Source organism: Hesperophylax consimilis, chromosome 19 (assembly GCF_061612785.1).
Source record: "Hesperophylax consimilis isolate HC1 chromosome 19, BYU_Hcon_1.0, whole genome shotgun sequence".
Lineage (NCBI taxonomy): Eukaryota > Metazoa > Arthropoda > Insecta > Trichoptera > Limnephilidae > Hesperophylax > Hesperophylax consimilis.
Window position 1 is genome coordinate 18,619,416 of NC_142854.1, and position 15,545 is coordinate 18,634,960.

The window sequence follows — 15,545 nt, forward strand, 5'->3', positions numbered from 1 at the left end:
TTGTTTTTAATCATTGAAGACAGTAATCTTTCATTGTTTTTAATCATCGTAGACAGTAATCTTTCATTGTTTTTTATCATTTATAATAGTAATCTTTCATTGTTTTTAATCATTGAACACAGTAATCTTTTATTGTTTTTAATTATTGAAGATAAGTAATATTTCATTGTTTTTAATCATTGATGATAGTAATCTTTGATTGTTTTTTAATCATTGATGAAGGTAATTTTTCATTGTTTTTAATGATTGATGATAGTAATCTTTCATTGTTTTTAATCATTGAAGATAAGTAATATTTCATTGTTTTTAATCATTGAAGATGGTAATCTTTCATTGTTTTAAATCATTGAAAATATTAATCTTACATTGTTTTTAATCATTTAAGACAGTAATCTTTCATTGTTTTTAATCTTCGTAGACAGTAATCTTTCATTGTTTTTTATCATTTATAATAGTAATCTTTCATTGTTTTTAATCATTGAACACAGTAATCTTTTATTGTTTTTAATCATTGAAGATAAGTAATATTTCATTGTTTTTAATCATTGAAGACAGTAATTTTTCATTGTTTTTAATCATTGATTGTTAGAAATTGGAGTTTGTTGGCTTTGCATAGATGTCTCTGTGTGTAGATGCTTGCCTTTCCAACGGACTGAAGTTAATAAATAAGTTGATAGTTTTTTCAATAGATGTCGCCATAAATGCTCCCCTGCTAAAAGTCAATAAATAGGTTGATTTATAATTTTCTTCCTCTTCTGCAATAAACATTTCTGGCGAAATAAGTGGTTTAAATTTCTACCTGGATCCAAAATTATACATTGGACCTTCGTGCCGCATCCGTATTATCGATTGAATCGCGGATGATAAAAGAACCAGCAAACATCTTCAACATCCAACATCAGAGGGGATCTTCAGAAAAACGGGCAAGTGACCATATCCCATATACCTACCTTATTTTCCCAGGCAGGAGAGCATGATTTATTACACAGCCGTATTTCTTTGTTTGTTTTAAAATTGAATCGGGCTGATTGTTACCAAGTGTTGTTTGAATTGATTTCATACCCATCATCGAAATTGTAGTAAGCAATAATAATTGTTACAACAATATAAAAAGAAGTTAGAATACAAAGCAAGTATTTTAAATTTCTTAAAAGATTTATTACGAGCGGTTATATTTGAAAATCCGTTAGTTTAAATTTCGAAAGTTACCGCGAGTCGGTAAAAACACCAACCCAGCCGCGAAGCAAGCTGACGCATGCGCGGTGGAGATTGTGGAGAGAATAACAATAGTGTCAAATTGTTTTCTTTTTGACAGCCATCGAGCTGTTGCATTTATAAAATTCAGATAAAATTCATTGTTTATCGGTTAATTAGTAAAGTTCTGTGATCAAGGACAGTGCACGTGTAGTGATTGATTACAAGTGATTATCATTTGACAATACGTTCTGTGAATACCTCTTTTCTTGATATTTAAAAATGGATCTCAAAACTTTGATTAACCAGCGTGGAATTTGCAAGGCGAAATTAACTAGGTTCAATGAATATATAAACGGTGATAATTTGTCGCAATCTGAAATTGAAGTCAGATTGAAGAAACTTGAACCAATTTTAGACACTTTCGACTCATTACAAGATAACATAGAAGCAATTTCGCCGGAAGAATTAACCAAAACAGAAAGGCAAGCATTTGAAAATTTATATTATAATCTTGTTGCTAAGGCTAAAGATAAATTGTTAAATAAAGTTCAGAATACAACATCACATAACATACGTTTGCCTATACTTGAGTTGCCAAAATTTAATGGGAGTTACGAAAAATGGTTGAATTTTCGGGATACTTTTGTTGCTTTAGTTGATAATAATCCATCTTTAGAAGTTATTCAAAAATTGTATTATCTGCGATCATGCCTTGAAGGTGACGCAGCTAAATTATTAACCTCACTTCCAAATAACCAGGAGAACTATCATACTGCATGGGAGATGTTAACTTCTCGCTATCAAAATATAAAAATTATTATACATAAGCACGTTGAAGCATTATTTAAATTGCCTGAAATAAAATTTGAAAATTCCGTAGCATTAAGGAATCTTATCGATGAATCCGAATTACATTTAAAATCGTTAAATAAGTTAAATATACCCACCGAAAATTGGGATATCATGTTAATATATTTATTGTCGCGAAAACTAGATAGTGAAACTCGACATCATTGGGAAGTATTTGCCACAAAAGAGAATCTACCCACATATAAAGAGTTTATAAAATATTTATCAGATCGAGTTCAGATTTTAGAATTTGCTGGGATTACTGAAGGAAAATTTAATCAAAATAAAACTTTTCCTTTCAAATACCGAAAAGAAGCTATGATTTCTTTAACGCCTCAAATGACAAAATGTATTATTTGCAAAGGCGATCATAAGGTTTATAATTGTAAAAAATTTTTAATATTAAATACTAAGGATAGAATTATAAAGATACGTCAAGTAAATGCGTGTTTGAAATGTTTGTGCTTGGGTCATAAGCTAAAAGAATGTAAAAGTAAATACAATTGTCGTATATGCGAAAATAACTCGCACAATACTTTGTTGCATTTAAAAAAGGAAACAGATAATTCGAAGTCTCAGGATAAGGATTCACCATCAACATCAAATAATGAACCTTTAGTTACAAATCACTCTACGAAAATATCTAATAGTTTTGTTTTGTTATCTACCGCCGTTATTAAAGTGTTGAATAATAACGGAAATTTGATTAAGGCTAGAGTTTTATTGGATAGTGGTTCTCAATCCAATTTTATAACAGAAGAATTTGCAACAAGGTTGCAATTAAAACCCAAAAGGGCAAACATACCGATTACCGGAATCCAAAACAAAATATTGAATATTAAAAATAGCATAAATTTAAGAATTTTCTCGAACTATTCACCGTATGAAAGAGACATAGAATGTCTCGTTTTGAAAGAAGTAACAAGTCATCTGCCGCAAATTTCTTTACAGAAAAAGGATGCCAACATACCTGATGGTCTTCAGTTAGCGGATCCTGCCTTCTATGAAACAAGCTCCATAGATATGCTACTCGGAGCGGAAATCTTTTGGGAAATTATGAAGCAAGATCAACTTCGAAATGGAGACTCAGGACCCATATTACAGAGAACTGAATTCGGATGGCTGGTGTCAGGACCCATCGTCACAACAAAAATAAAAAGGCCAGTAAAATCTTGTCAACTATCATTAAATATAATCCATAAACAGATTGAAAACTTCTGGAAATTAGAAGAATTCCAACCGGTGAAGCACCGGAGCCATGAGGAGCGAGCGTGCGAGGAGATTTTCAAGGACACTTATAAAAGGAATGACAATGGTCGTTTCATGGTAAGCTTACCACAGCGCCCCTGTGTTAAACAGTTGGGAGAAACGCTGCCCATGGCGGAAAAAAGACTTTGCAATTTGCAAAGGAAATTTTCTTCAAATCCTGACCTGATGAAAAAATATAAAGAATTCATGCAAGAATATATAGACTTGGGTCACATGACCCAGTGCGAAGCACCTTCTAATGAAGATTGTTATTTTTATTTGCCACATCATGCAGTATTGAAAGAATCGAGCACTACCACTAAGACTCGAGTGGTATTTGACGGTTCAGCAAAATCATCCAATGGTATATCGTTAAACGATGCTCTCATGATAGGACCTGTTTTACAGAAAGATTTAGCCGCACAATTGATATGTTTCAGAAAACACCAGTACGCGATAACAGCCGACATTGAGAAAATGTACAGGCAAATATTGGTGCGACCCGAAGACAGAGATCTACAGCGAATAGTATGGAAAAATTTCCCGGAGGAGGAAATTCAGCATTATCGACTTAACACCGTTACCTACGGTCTGGGGCCGTCATCATTTTTGGCAACTAGATGCCTCCAACAGCTGGGAAATGAAAATATATCATCAAACCACAAGGTCAGTCAGATTATAAAGAATAATTTTTATGTGGATGATTTAATTACTGGAGATGAAACTGAAGAAAACTGTTTAATAATTAAAGAACAACTAATATCCATCATGGCATCCGCTGGGATGAACTTAAGGAAATGGCGGTCGAATTTGCCCTCGTTATGTTCGAAGGAAGAAAACATGTCAGATATGATTATTAGTACAGATTCAAATGACAACAAAATATTAGGCCTGTCTTGGAACAATCAGCAGGATAATTTCCTATACACAGTGAAGTTATTAAAAAATCCAATTAATAGCAAACGACAAATACTGTCATGCATTGCGTCCATATTTGACCCGTTAGGATTAATAGGTCCTGTTACTGTTATTGCTAAATTATTGATGCAAAAATTGTGGCAGGCAAAGCTTCAATGGGATGAGCCTATTCCATATGATATGTTGAAGACATGGGAAGCATATGTGAATGAACTGCCTCAATTAAATAATTTAAGAATAGGTAGAAAGATAATATGTCAAGATCATGTAAATTTACAGCTACATGGATTTTGTGACGCCTCAGAAAAGGCATATTCGTCCTGTGTTTATATGGTGTCTACTGACAAATTGGGTAAGAAGTACTCCAATTTGATAATGTCCAAATCACGGGTAGCGCCTTTGAAAAGTGTTTCTCTACCCAAGTTAGAATTATGTGGAGCCGTATTACTGACAAGACTAGTGAATTACATTAAAGATGCTCTATGTACTCCGGATATACCTACTACATACTGGTGTGATTCCCAAATAGTACTGTGCTGGATCAGGGATCAGCCGGTAAGATGGAACACTTTCGTTGCTAATAGAGTGGCGGAAATCCAGGAAACCAGTCAGCCGGAGCAATGGAACCATGTACGGTCAGAAGACAATGCAGCAGACGTGCTTTCCAGAGGAATCGGCGTTTCACAGTTATTAATTTCCAGCATTTGGTGGCATGGTCCAGATTGGCTGACGTTGGATTCAGCGTGCTGGCCAAATTCCAACTCATTTTGTATTGATCCACCAGAGATCAAAACAAGCTCGGCACTGTTGTCTGCTGTGAAACAGGACTGGGACATTTTTGATAGATATTCCAATTTTTCCAAATTACAGAGAGTAACAGCATACATTAATAGATTTATTTTTAATTGTAGAAACCCTTCGCAGCGCCGCTATAGTAAATTGACAGTGAGTGAGTTGGAAAATTCAGTAAACAAATTAATATCTCGGGCGCAATCATACTGTTTCAGAGACGAAATTCGAGTTTTAAATAATGGAGGTAATATACCTAGGAATAGTGCACTAAAGTCATTAGATCCTTTCATTGAAAGGGATCTAATTCGTGTGGGGGGAAGGCTCTCCAAAGGTAAAATGGTAACCGAGGGCCAGCAGCACCCAATTTTGTTACCTTCGCATCATAAATTAACAGAGTTAATTGTAAAACACTATCATTACTTGAACTTACACTCGGGAACGCAGTCATTATTGGCGTTGATTAGAATGAAATTTTGGCCGATTAAGGGAAGGAATATTGTAAAAAAAATAATAAAAAAATGTATAATTTGTTATAGATGTAATCCCAAATCCGAACAGCAGTTGATGGCCGACCTGCCAGCTGAAAGAATAACTGAATGTAGGCCATTTCAGATAACAGGAGTGGACTACTGTGGACCAATATTAATAAAGTCGGGTATTCACAGAAAATCACATAGCGTTAAATCATATATTTGCTTATTCGTATGCATGGTCACTAAAGCCGTGCACTTAGAAGCTGTGCTGTCCTTGAGCGCAGAGAGTTTTTTAAACTCTTTGAAACGGTTTATCTCGCGTCGTGGTAGACCAAGCAAAATGTTCTCGGATAATGCAACCAATTTTAAAGCGGCTAATAATGAACTAAGAGAAATTTATAATTTTTTAAATATGTCTAATGATAAAATTGATAATTATTTATCCACATTAGGAATACAATGGCAATTTATACTAGCTCGTGCGCCGAACTTTGGGGGGCTCTGGGAGGCTGGGATAAAGTCAGTTAAGCATCACTTAAAAAGAATAACCAGTATCGCTTCATTAACTTATGAAGAGATTAATACGGTGTTGTGTCAAATTGAATCTTGCTTAAACTCCAGGCCACTGTCTCCCTTATCAAATGATCCTTATGACCTTAATCCCTTGACTCCCGGTCACTTTCTAATAGGAACTAGTTTAGCGGCGATTCCAGAACAAAATTTGGAACATATCACATTCAATCGATTAAACAATTACCAAAAACTAATCCAGATTGTACAATTTTTCTGGTCGAGGTGGCGGAAGGAGTACTTAGCAGAACTTCAAACCAGAAGCAAATGGACCAATAGGAATCAAAGGCAGATGCGGTCTGGCGACATGGTCGTAATAAAGGAGGACAACGTCCCTTCTTGCTACTGGAGGCTGGGACGTGTGAGCGCCGTTCATCCTGGCGCTGATGGAAGAGTTCGCGTGGCGACCATCATCACGTCGAAAGGCATCATCCAGAGGGCCATATCAAAGATCTGTCTGTTGCCAATAGATGACAACGAGGAGTTGAAAATGTCGACACCCCCACCCAACGGACCAGACGCTGAGTAAGCGCAAAATAAAAAAAGGTTTTGTGCAAAACAATATAAAAAGTTTCGTGATAAAAACAATATAAAATTTTTGTGTATTATCATAAATAAAAATAAAAAATAATAATAATAAATTAAAAGAAGATAAGGAAGAAATAATAATAAATAAAAGGTAAAAACAGTGCATAAAAAAGTGGATAACAATAAAACTTGCGAGTTTGATAAAAAATGTACAAAATAAAAAAAGGATTGTAGATCCGTATATACCAAGAAAAAAAAAAAACACTTTAAAAATGAACGCTTATAAACCGAGATAGCCTGCTGGCTATATGTAATTTCAAACTACACAAATACATCTGAAGAAACTAATTATAAATGTGGTAATGAACTATAGAAAAACACAAACCCTTAAGAAGGATGACCAGGAAACCAGCGCTCCATGTTGTGTTGTCTATATTATTTGTTTTATGTTTGATTATTGTTATGATTTCTGTTAGAACAAGGTTATTGGAATTATCTTAGTTGTTAAATTATAGTATAGAATAGCTTAGTGAATTGCATGAATTTGATTTGAACGAAAGTAATAATTTTAATCTCATAATTAATTTGTATAATTTTAGTTAGTTTGAAATTGTCATTTCGTTTTTAGAGTAGTCTTATGTTTAAACTTATGCTTAGAAATAGGTTACCTATTATTTCAAATATTTATTGTTAATCAATTTTTTTTGTATTAACAGTAATAGTAAATAATTACTATTTTTGTTTCTTCCAAATTAATTTTGGCATATATGTAGATATTTAGCTGCTTAATTTTTATTCTTATGTTTTGGGGTTTGTTTCAGAAAAAATGACCTCCAATCCTTTTTTCGGGGGGAGTTTATGTTAGAAATTGGAGTTTGTTGGCTTTGCATAGATGTCTCTGTGTGTAGATGCTTGCCTTTCCAACGGACTGAAGTTAATAAATAAGTTGATAGTTTTTTCAATAGATGTCGCCATAAATGCTCCCCTGCTAAAAGTCAATAAATAGGTTGATTTATAATTTTCTTCCTCTTCTGCAATAAACATTTCTGGCGAAATAAGTGGTTTAAATTTCTACCTGGATCCTGGATGATATTAATCTATCAATATTTTAATCATTGAAGACAGTAATCTTTCATTGTTTTTAATCATTGATGATAGTAATCTTTATTTGAATTATTACCTAAAACTACAGACGGCACTTTGCGGGGATGGATTTTTGGTAGGGGTGATTTTGTCAAACTTTATCAGATGATGAGCCAATTGGATTGGCATGAACTTTCTAAATTCGATACCGTTAATGAGACGCTACACAATTTTTATTCATGTATATATAATGTATTTGACGCTTGCTTCCCTAGGAAACCTCCCAACAGAGGTGGACGTAGATATCCGAAGTGGTTCAATAGAGATACCATCAGGAGCATTGAGAAAAAACATGCTCACCATAAAAAATGGAAAGCTACTGGTGACCAAAATGAGTATGAAATGTTCAGTAACCTCAGAGCAGTTGTTAGAAGAAATGTTCATATAGCATTCCGAACGTATGTCGACTCAATAGAGAGTGATATCAAGCATGATCCCAATGCATTTTGGGACTACGTAAAATCACTGCGCAAGGATGGTGGTATAACAGACATCATGATGCATGGTGATCGGGAAGTTAGAGGAGCGGATGTAGCCAATGCATTTGCAACCCATTTCCAATCAGTGTACAGTAATGAGCCTCCATTACTAAATCCCATTTCTGCTTCCAAGTTGAATGTGAAGGGAGCCCAAAACATTGATATAAGTCATATAGACGAATCAGATGTTAAATCTTCAATTAATAACATGAAACATACACATTCACTTGGGCCAGACTTTCTTCCAGTATTTTTTTTAAAAGGATGTGTTGAATTTTTAAAAATGCCACTAAGTTTTATATTCAACCTATCTTTAGATACTGGTATATTTCCTGATTCCTGGAAAGTCTCAAAAATTTGTCCCATTTTCAAAAGTGGATCAAAGACATCTGTCGAAAATTTCAGGCCAGTGGCAATACTTTCCGCCCCGGCTAAGTTATTCGAATCGATAATTCATAAACATGTGCTGTTTCAAGTAGAGCCTTTCTTAATATCGGAACAGCATGGGTTTAGAAAAGGTCGATCAACAGATACTAACCTACTGGTACTCACAGATTATGTTTCCAAATCTTTAGATAAGGGCTACCAAGTAGATTGCTCATATAATGATTTCTCGAAGGCATTTGATACCGTAAACCATGACATATTATTAAATAAATTGTCAACTATAGGTTTTTCTTTACGGTTTCTCATATTCTTTGCAAGCTATTTTACTGGAAGAAAGCAATTTGTATCTCATGGAATATTCATGTCAAAATTATTCCTTGTACTCTCAGGCGTTCCACAGGGCTCTAATTTAGGACCGCTCCTCTTTCTAATTTTTATTAACGATATCACAGAAAATATTCTGCATTCCAGGTCACTTCTTTTTGCTGATGACCTAAAACTATTCTTGGAAATTAAAACTTTAGAAGACTGCATTCGACTCCAATCGGACATTAATAGAATTGTTGACTGGAGTAAACGGAATCGGATCGAATTCAATATTTCTAAATGTTTCATTCTTTCTTTCACAAGGGCACGTCATACTTGGTTTTACCGGTATACCATGAATGCCCGAAGTTTAAAACGTGTCTCCACTATGAAAGATCTTGGCATCATGTTTGATAGTAGGCTGACATTTCATGCTCGTATCGAAATGACGTGTAGTGCTTCACTGAAAATGCTGGGCTTCGTCCTCGCACTGCGATGAATTTTAGAGACACCCGGGTTCTCCAAGTGCTATACATTGCGTTGGTTAGGAGTAGGCTTGAGAGTGGGTCGGTGGTTTGGAGCCCACATCAGGTGAAGTATTCCCTCATGTTGGAGAGAGTGCAGAAGAAATTTCTGAGATTCCTCTACCTGAGGGAGTATGGCTACTACCCGTGGCTCTATCCTACTGACTTTCTCTTGGGCATGCTCGGTATGAACCATCTACGGGTCAGAAGAGATGTGCATATTGTATCACACTTCTTCAAACTGATTCGTGGATGGTTAGTAAATCCGACTATCATGGAGAGTAATTAGTCTCTATGTTCCTGATGGTTATCTCCGTCACCGACAGCATAGACTGTTTTATCTCCCGACCTGCAGGACTAACTTGCCAATGGTCATGCCGGTGGGGAGAGCAGTCTTGCTGTTGAACAGAATTAAATCGGATATCGACATATTTAGCATCGGTGAAGCTGCCTTTAAAAGGCAAGCTCTATTGATGCTGGTATAGTTTATACACCGCTAACTATTATGTAATACCATTTTACAAATATACTTAAAAACGAAATAAAATGTAATTTTGTAATGTTTTTAAAGGAATAAACAAATTGAATTGAAAAAAATTGAATTGATTGTTTTTTAATCATTGATGAAGGTAATTTTTCATTGTTTTTAATGATTGATGAAAGTAATCTGTGATTGTTTTTTATCATTGATGAAGGTAATTTTTTATTGTTTTTAATCATTGATGATAGTAATCTTTCATTGATTTTAATCATTGAAAATATTAATCTTCCATTGTTTTAAATCATTAAAGAGAGTAATCTTTCATTGTTTTTAATCATCGTAGACAGTAATCTTTCATTGTTTGTAATCATTTATAATAGTAATTTTTCATTGTTTTTAATCATTGAAGACAGAAATATTTTATTATTTTTAATCATTGAAGATAAGTAATATTTCATTGTTTTTAATCATTGAAGACAGTAATTTTTCATTGTTTTTAATCATTGATGATATTAATCTTTCAATATTTTAATCATTAAAGAGAGTAATCTTTCATTGTTTTTAATCATTGATGATAGCAATCTTTGATTTTTTTTTTAATCATTGATGAAGGTAATTTTTTATTGTTTTTAATCATTGATGATAGTAATCTTTCATTGTTTTTAATCATTGATGATAGTAATCTGTGATTGTTTTTTATCATTGATGAAGGTAATTTTTTATTGTTTTTAATCATTGATGATAGTAATCTTTCATTGATTTTTATCATTGAAAATATTAATCTTCCATTGTTTTAAATCATTAAAGAGAGTAATCTTTCATTGTTTTTAATCATCGTAGACAGTAATCTTTCATTGTTTTTAATCATTTATAATAGTAATCTTTCATTGTTTTTAATCATTGAACACAGTAATCTTTTATTGTTTTTAATCATTGAAGATAAGTAATATTTCATTGTTTTTAATCATTGAAGACAGTAATTTTTCATTGTTTTTAATCATTGATGATAGTAATCTTTGATTGTTTTTTAATCATTGATGAAGGTAATTTTTCATTGTTTTTAATGATTGATGATAGTAATCTTTCATTGTTTTTAATCATTGAAGATAAGTAATATTTCATTGTTTTTAATCATTGAAGATGCTAATCTTTCATTGTTTTTAATCATTGAAAATATTAATCTTACATTGTTTTTAATCATTTAAGACAGTAATCTTTCATTGTTTTTTATCATCGTAGACAGTAATCTTTCATTGTTTTTAATCATTTATAATAGTAATCTTTCATTGTTTTTAATCATTGAACACAGTAATCTTTTATTGTTTTTAATCATTGAAGATAAGTAATATTTCATTGTTTTAAATCATTGAAGACAGTAATTTTTCATTGTTTTTAATCATTGATGATATTAATCTATCAATATTTTAATCATTGAAGACAGTAATCTTTCATTGTTTTTAATCATTGATGATAGTAATCTTTGATAGTTTTTTAATCATTGATGAAGGTAATTTTTCATTGTTTTTAATGATTGATGATAGTAATCTGTGATTGTTTTTTATCATTGATGAAGGTAATTTTTTATTGTTTTTAATCATTGATGATAGTAAACTTTCATTGATTTTAATCATTGAAAATATTAATCTTCCATTGTTTTAAATCATTAAAGAGAGTAATCTTTCATTGTTTTTAATCATCGTAGACAGTAATCTTTCATTGTTTTTAATCATTTATAACAGTAATCTTTCATTGTTTTTAATCATTGAACACAGTAATCTTTTATTATTTTTAATCATTGAAGATAAGTAATATTTCATTGTTTTTAATCATTGAAGACAGTAATTTTTCATTGTTTTTAATCATTGATGATATTAATCTTTCAATATTTTAATCATTAAAGAGAGTAATCTTTCATTGTTTTTAATCATTGATGATAGTAATCTTTGATTTTTTTTTAATCATTGATGAAGGTAATTTTTTATTGTTTTTAATCATTGATGATAGTAATCTTTCATTGTTTTTAATCATTGATGATAGTAATCTTTGATTTTTTTTTAATCATTGATGAAGGTAATTTTTCATTGTTTTTAATGATTGATGATAGTAATCTTTCATTGTTTTTAATCATTGAAGATAAGTAATATTTCATTGTTTTTAATCATTGAAGATGGTAATCTTTCATTGTTTTTAATCATTGAAAATATTAATCTTACATTGTTTTTATTCATTTAAAACAGTAATCTTTCATTGTTTTTAATCATCGTAGACAGTAATCTTTCATTGTTTTTTATCATTTATAATAGTAATCTTTCATTGTTTTTAATCATTGAACACAGTAATCTTTTATTGTTTTTAATCATTGAAGATAAGTAATATTTCATTGTTTTTAATCATTGAAGACAGTAATTTTTCATTGTTTTTAATCATTGATGATATTAATCTATCAATATTTTAATCATTGAAGACAGTAATCTTTCATTGTTTTTAATCATTGATGATAGTAATCTTTGATTGTTTTTTAATCATTGATGAAGGTAATTTTTCATTGTTTTTAATGATTGATGATAGTAATCTGTGATTGTTTTTTATCATTGATGAAGGTAATTTTTTATTGTTTTTAATCATTGATGATAGTTATCTTTCATTGATTTTAATCATTGAAAATATTAATCTTCCATTGTTTTAAATCATTAAAGAGAGTAATCTTTCATTGTTTTTAATCATCGTAGACAGTAATCTTTCATTGTTTTTAATCATTTATAACAGTAATCTTTCATTGTTTTTAATCATTGAACACAGTAATCTTTTAATATTTTTAATCATTGAAGATAAGTAATATTTCATTGTTTTTAATCATTGAAGACAGTAATTTTTCATTGTTTTTAATCATTGATGATATTAATCTTTCAATATTTTAATCATTAAAGAGAGTAATCTTTCATTGTTTTTAATCATTGATGATAGTAATCTTTGATTTTTTTTTAATCATTGATGAAGGTAATTTTTTATTGTTTTTAATCATTGATGATAGTAATCTTTCATTGTTTTTAATCATTGATGATAGTAATCTTTGATTTTTTTTTAATCATTGATGAAGGTAATTTTTTATTGTTTTTAATCATTGATGATAGTAATCTTTCATTGTTTTTAATCATTGATGATAGTAATCTGTGATTGTTTTTTATCATTGATGAAGGTAATTTTTTATTGTTTTTAATCATTGATGATAGTAATCTTTCATTGATTTTTATCATTGAAAATATTAATCTTCCATTGTTTTAAATCATTAAAGAGAGTAATCTTTCATTGTTTTTAATCATCGTAGACAGTAATCTTTCATTGTTTTTAATCATTGAAGATAGTAATCTTTATTTGTTTTTAATCGTTGAAGACAGAAATCTTTTATTGTTTTTAATCATTGAAGATAAGTAATATTCCATTGTTTTTAATCATTGAAGACAGTAATTTTTCATTGTTTATAATCATTGATGATATTAATCTTTCAATACTTTAATCATTAAAGAGAGTAATCTTTCATTGTTTTTAATCATCGTAGACAGTAATCTTTCATTGTTTTTAATCATTTATAATAGTAATCTTTCATTGTTTTTAATCATTGAAGACAGTAATCTTTTATTATTTTTAATCATTGAAGATAAGTAATATTTCATTGTTTTTAATCATTGAAGACAGTAATTTTTCATTGTTTTTAATCATTGATGATATTAATCTTTCAATATTTTAATCATTAAAGAGAGTAATCTTTCATTGTTTTTAATCATTGATGATAGTAATCATTGATTTTTTTTTAATCATTGATGAAGGTAATTTTTTAATGTTTTTAATCATTGATGATAGTAATCTTTCATTGTTTTTAATCATTGATGATAGTAATCTGTGATTGTTTTTTATCATTGATGAAGGTAATTTTTTATTGTTTTTAATCATTGATGATAGTAATCTTTCATTGATTTTTATCATTGAAAATATTAATCTTCCATTGTTTTAAATCATTAAAGAGAGTAATCTTTCATTGTTTTTAATCATCGTAGACAGTAATCTTTCATTGTTTTTAATCATTTATAACAGTAATCTTTCATTGTTTTTAATCATTGAACACAGTAATCTTTTATTATTTTTAATCATTGAAGATAAGTAATATTTCATTGTTTTTAATCATTGAAGACAGTAATTTTTCATTGTTTTTAATCATTGATGATATTAATCTTTCAATATTTTAATCATTAAAGAGAGTAATCTTTCATTGTTTTTAATCATTGATGATAGTAATCTTTGATTTTTTTTTAATCATTGATGAAGGTAATTTTTTATTGTTTTTAATCATTGATGATAGTAATCTTTCATTGTTTTTAATCATTGATGATAGTAATCTGTGATTGTTTTTTATCATTGATGAAGGTAATTTTTTATTGTTTTTAATCATTGATGATAGTAATCTTTCATTGATTTTTATCATTGAAAATATTAATCTTCCATTGTTTTAAATCATTAAAGAGAGTAATCTTTCATTGTTTTTAATCATCGTAGACAGTAATCTTTCATTGTTTTTAATCATTGAAGATAGTAATCTTTAATTGTTTTTAATCATTGAAGATAAGTAATATTCCATTGTTTTTAATCATTGAAGACAGTAATTTTTCATTGTTTATAATCATTGATGATATTAATCTTTCAATACTTTAATCATTAAAGAGAGTAATCTTTCATTGTTTTTAATCATCGTAGACAGTAATCTTTCATTGTTTTTAATCATTTATAATAGTAATCTTTCATTGTTTTTAATCATTGAACACAGTAATCTTTTTTTGTTTTTAATCATTGAAGATAAGTAATATTTCATTGTTTTTAATCATTGAAGACAGAAATTTTTCATTGTTTTTAATCATTGATGATATTAATCTTTCAATATTTTAATCATTGAAGACAGTAATCTTTCATTGTTTTTAATCATTGATGATAGTAATCTTTGATTGTTTTTTAATCATTGATGAAGGTAATTTTTCATTGTTCTTAATGATTGATGATAGTAATCTTTGATTGTTCTTAATCATTGAAGATAAGTAATATTTACACAAATTAAAGAATAACTTTGTTTTAAACCACTGTATTACATTTATAGACGTCGACCGGTTTCGGTTGAACTCAACCTTCATCAGGACAGTACAAATATAAACTAAAATATAATACAGAGGAAGATTATTAGGTAAACAATAAAGAAAGAGAAAGTATATAAATGTGAGGGAGAGAGCATCAGGGCAGCGGAGTAGGTAGTGGGGTCGGGGAGGGGTGGGGATTACCCAGGGAGAAAGGAAACATCTTTAAAATAGGGCTTTTAGTGAGTTCTATCTGTTTGTTTAAAATTGGGTAATTATTTTTATTTTTACTTGCTTTTGAGATTTCCAATGATTCTAGATTATTGAGACGTATTCCTATTATATTTTTATGTAGTATTTGAACTCCTGTCGTTCTATTAAATGTATGATTAGTGTTAATTAGGTGTTCGGCGAATTCTGAAAAACCGGTATTTTTTAAACACCTGACATGTTCTTTTACTCGAATATTTACATTACGCGCGGTTTTACCAATATATATTGCCGGGCAATCGTTGCAATTAAGTTTGTAGATCCCA

At 30.2% G+C, this 15,545-nt stretch overlaps 2 protein-coding genes across 4 annotated transcripts in view; one reads left to right on the top strand and one right to left on the bottom strand.

The window, feature by feature from the left end:
• The window catches only part of LOC149414939 (uncharacterized), a 93,302-nt gene that overhangs the window by 38,512 nt on the left and 39,245 nt on the right, over positions 1 to 15,545 (bottom strand). The window lies entirely within an intron of this gene.
• LOC149414940 (uncharacterized) lies at positions 633 to 7,090 on the top strand. 3 transcript variants are annotated; one of them, XM_089642913.1, is made up of 2 exons: positions 633 to 3,960; positions 5,541 to 7,090. In XM_089642913.1, the coding sequence occupies exons 1-2, from the start codon at positions 3,935 to 3,937 to the stop codon at positions 6,574 to 6,576; spliced, it is 1,062 nt and encodes a 353-aa protein (XP_089499039.1). In that variant the 5' UTR covers positions 633 to 3,934; the 3' UTR covers positions 6,577 to 7,090. The 3 variants fall into 3 exon arrangements, with proteins under 3 accessions (XP_089499039.1, XP_089499037.1, XP_089499038.1); XM_089642911.1 differs by having other exon boundaries at positions 633 to 1,679; positions 2,998 to 7,090; XM_089642912.1 differs by having other exon boundaries at positions 633 to 1,679.

What these genes read in the sequence shown, in the direction of transcription:
- LOC149414940 (XM_089642911.1), top strand. Translation starts at nt 3,070, where the DNA reads ATGCTACTCGGAGCGGAAATCTTTTGGGAAATTATGAAGCAAGATCAA.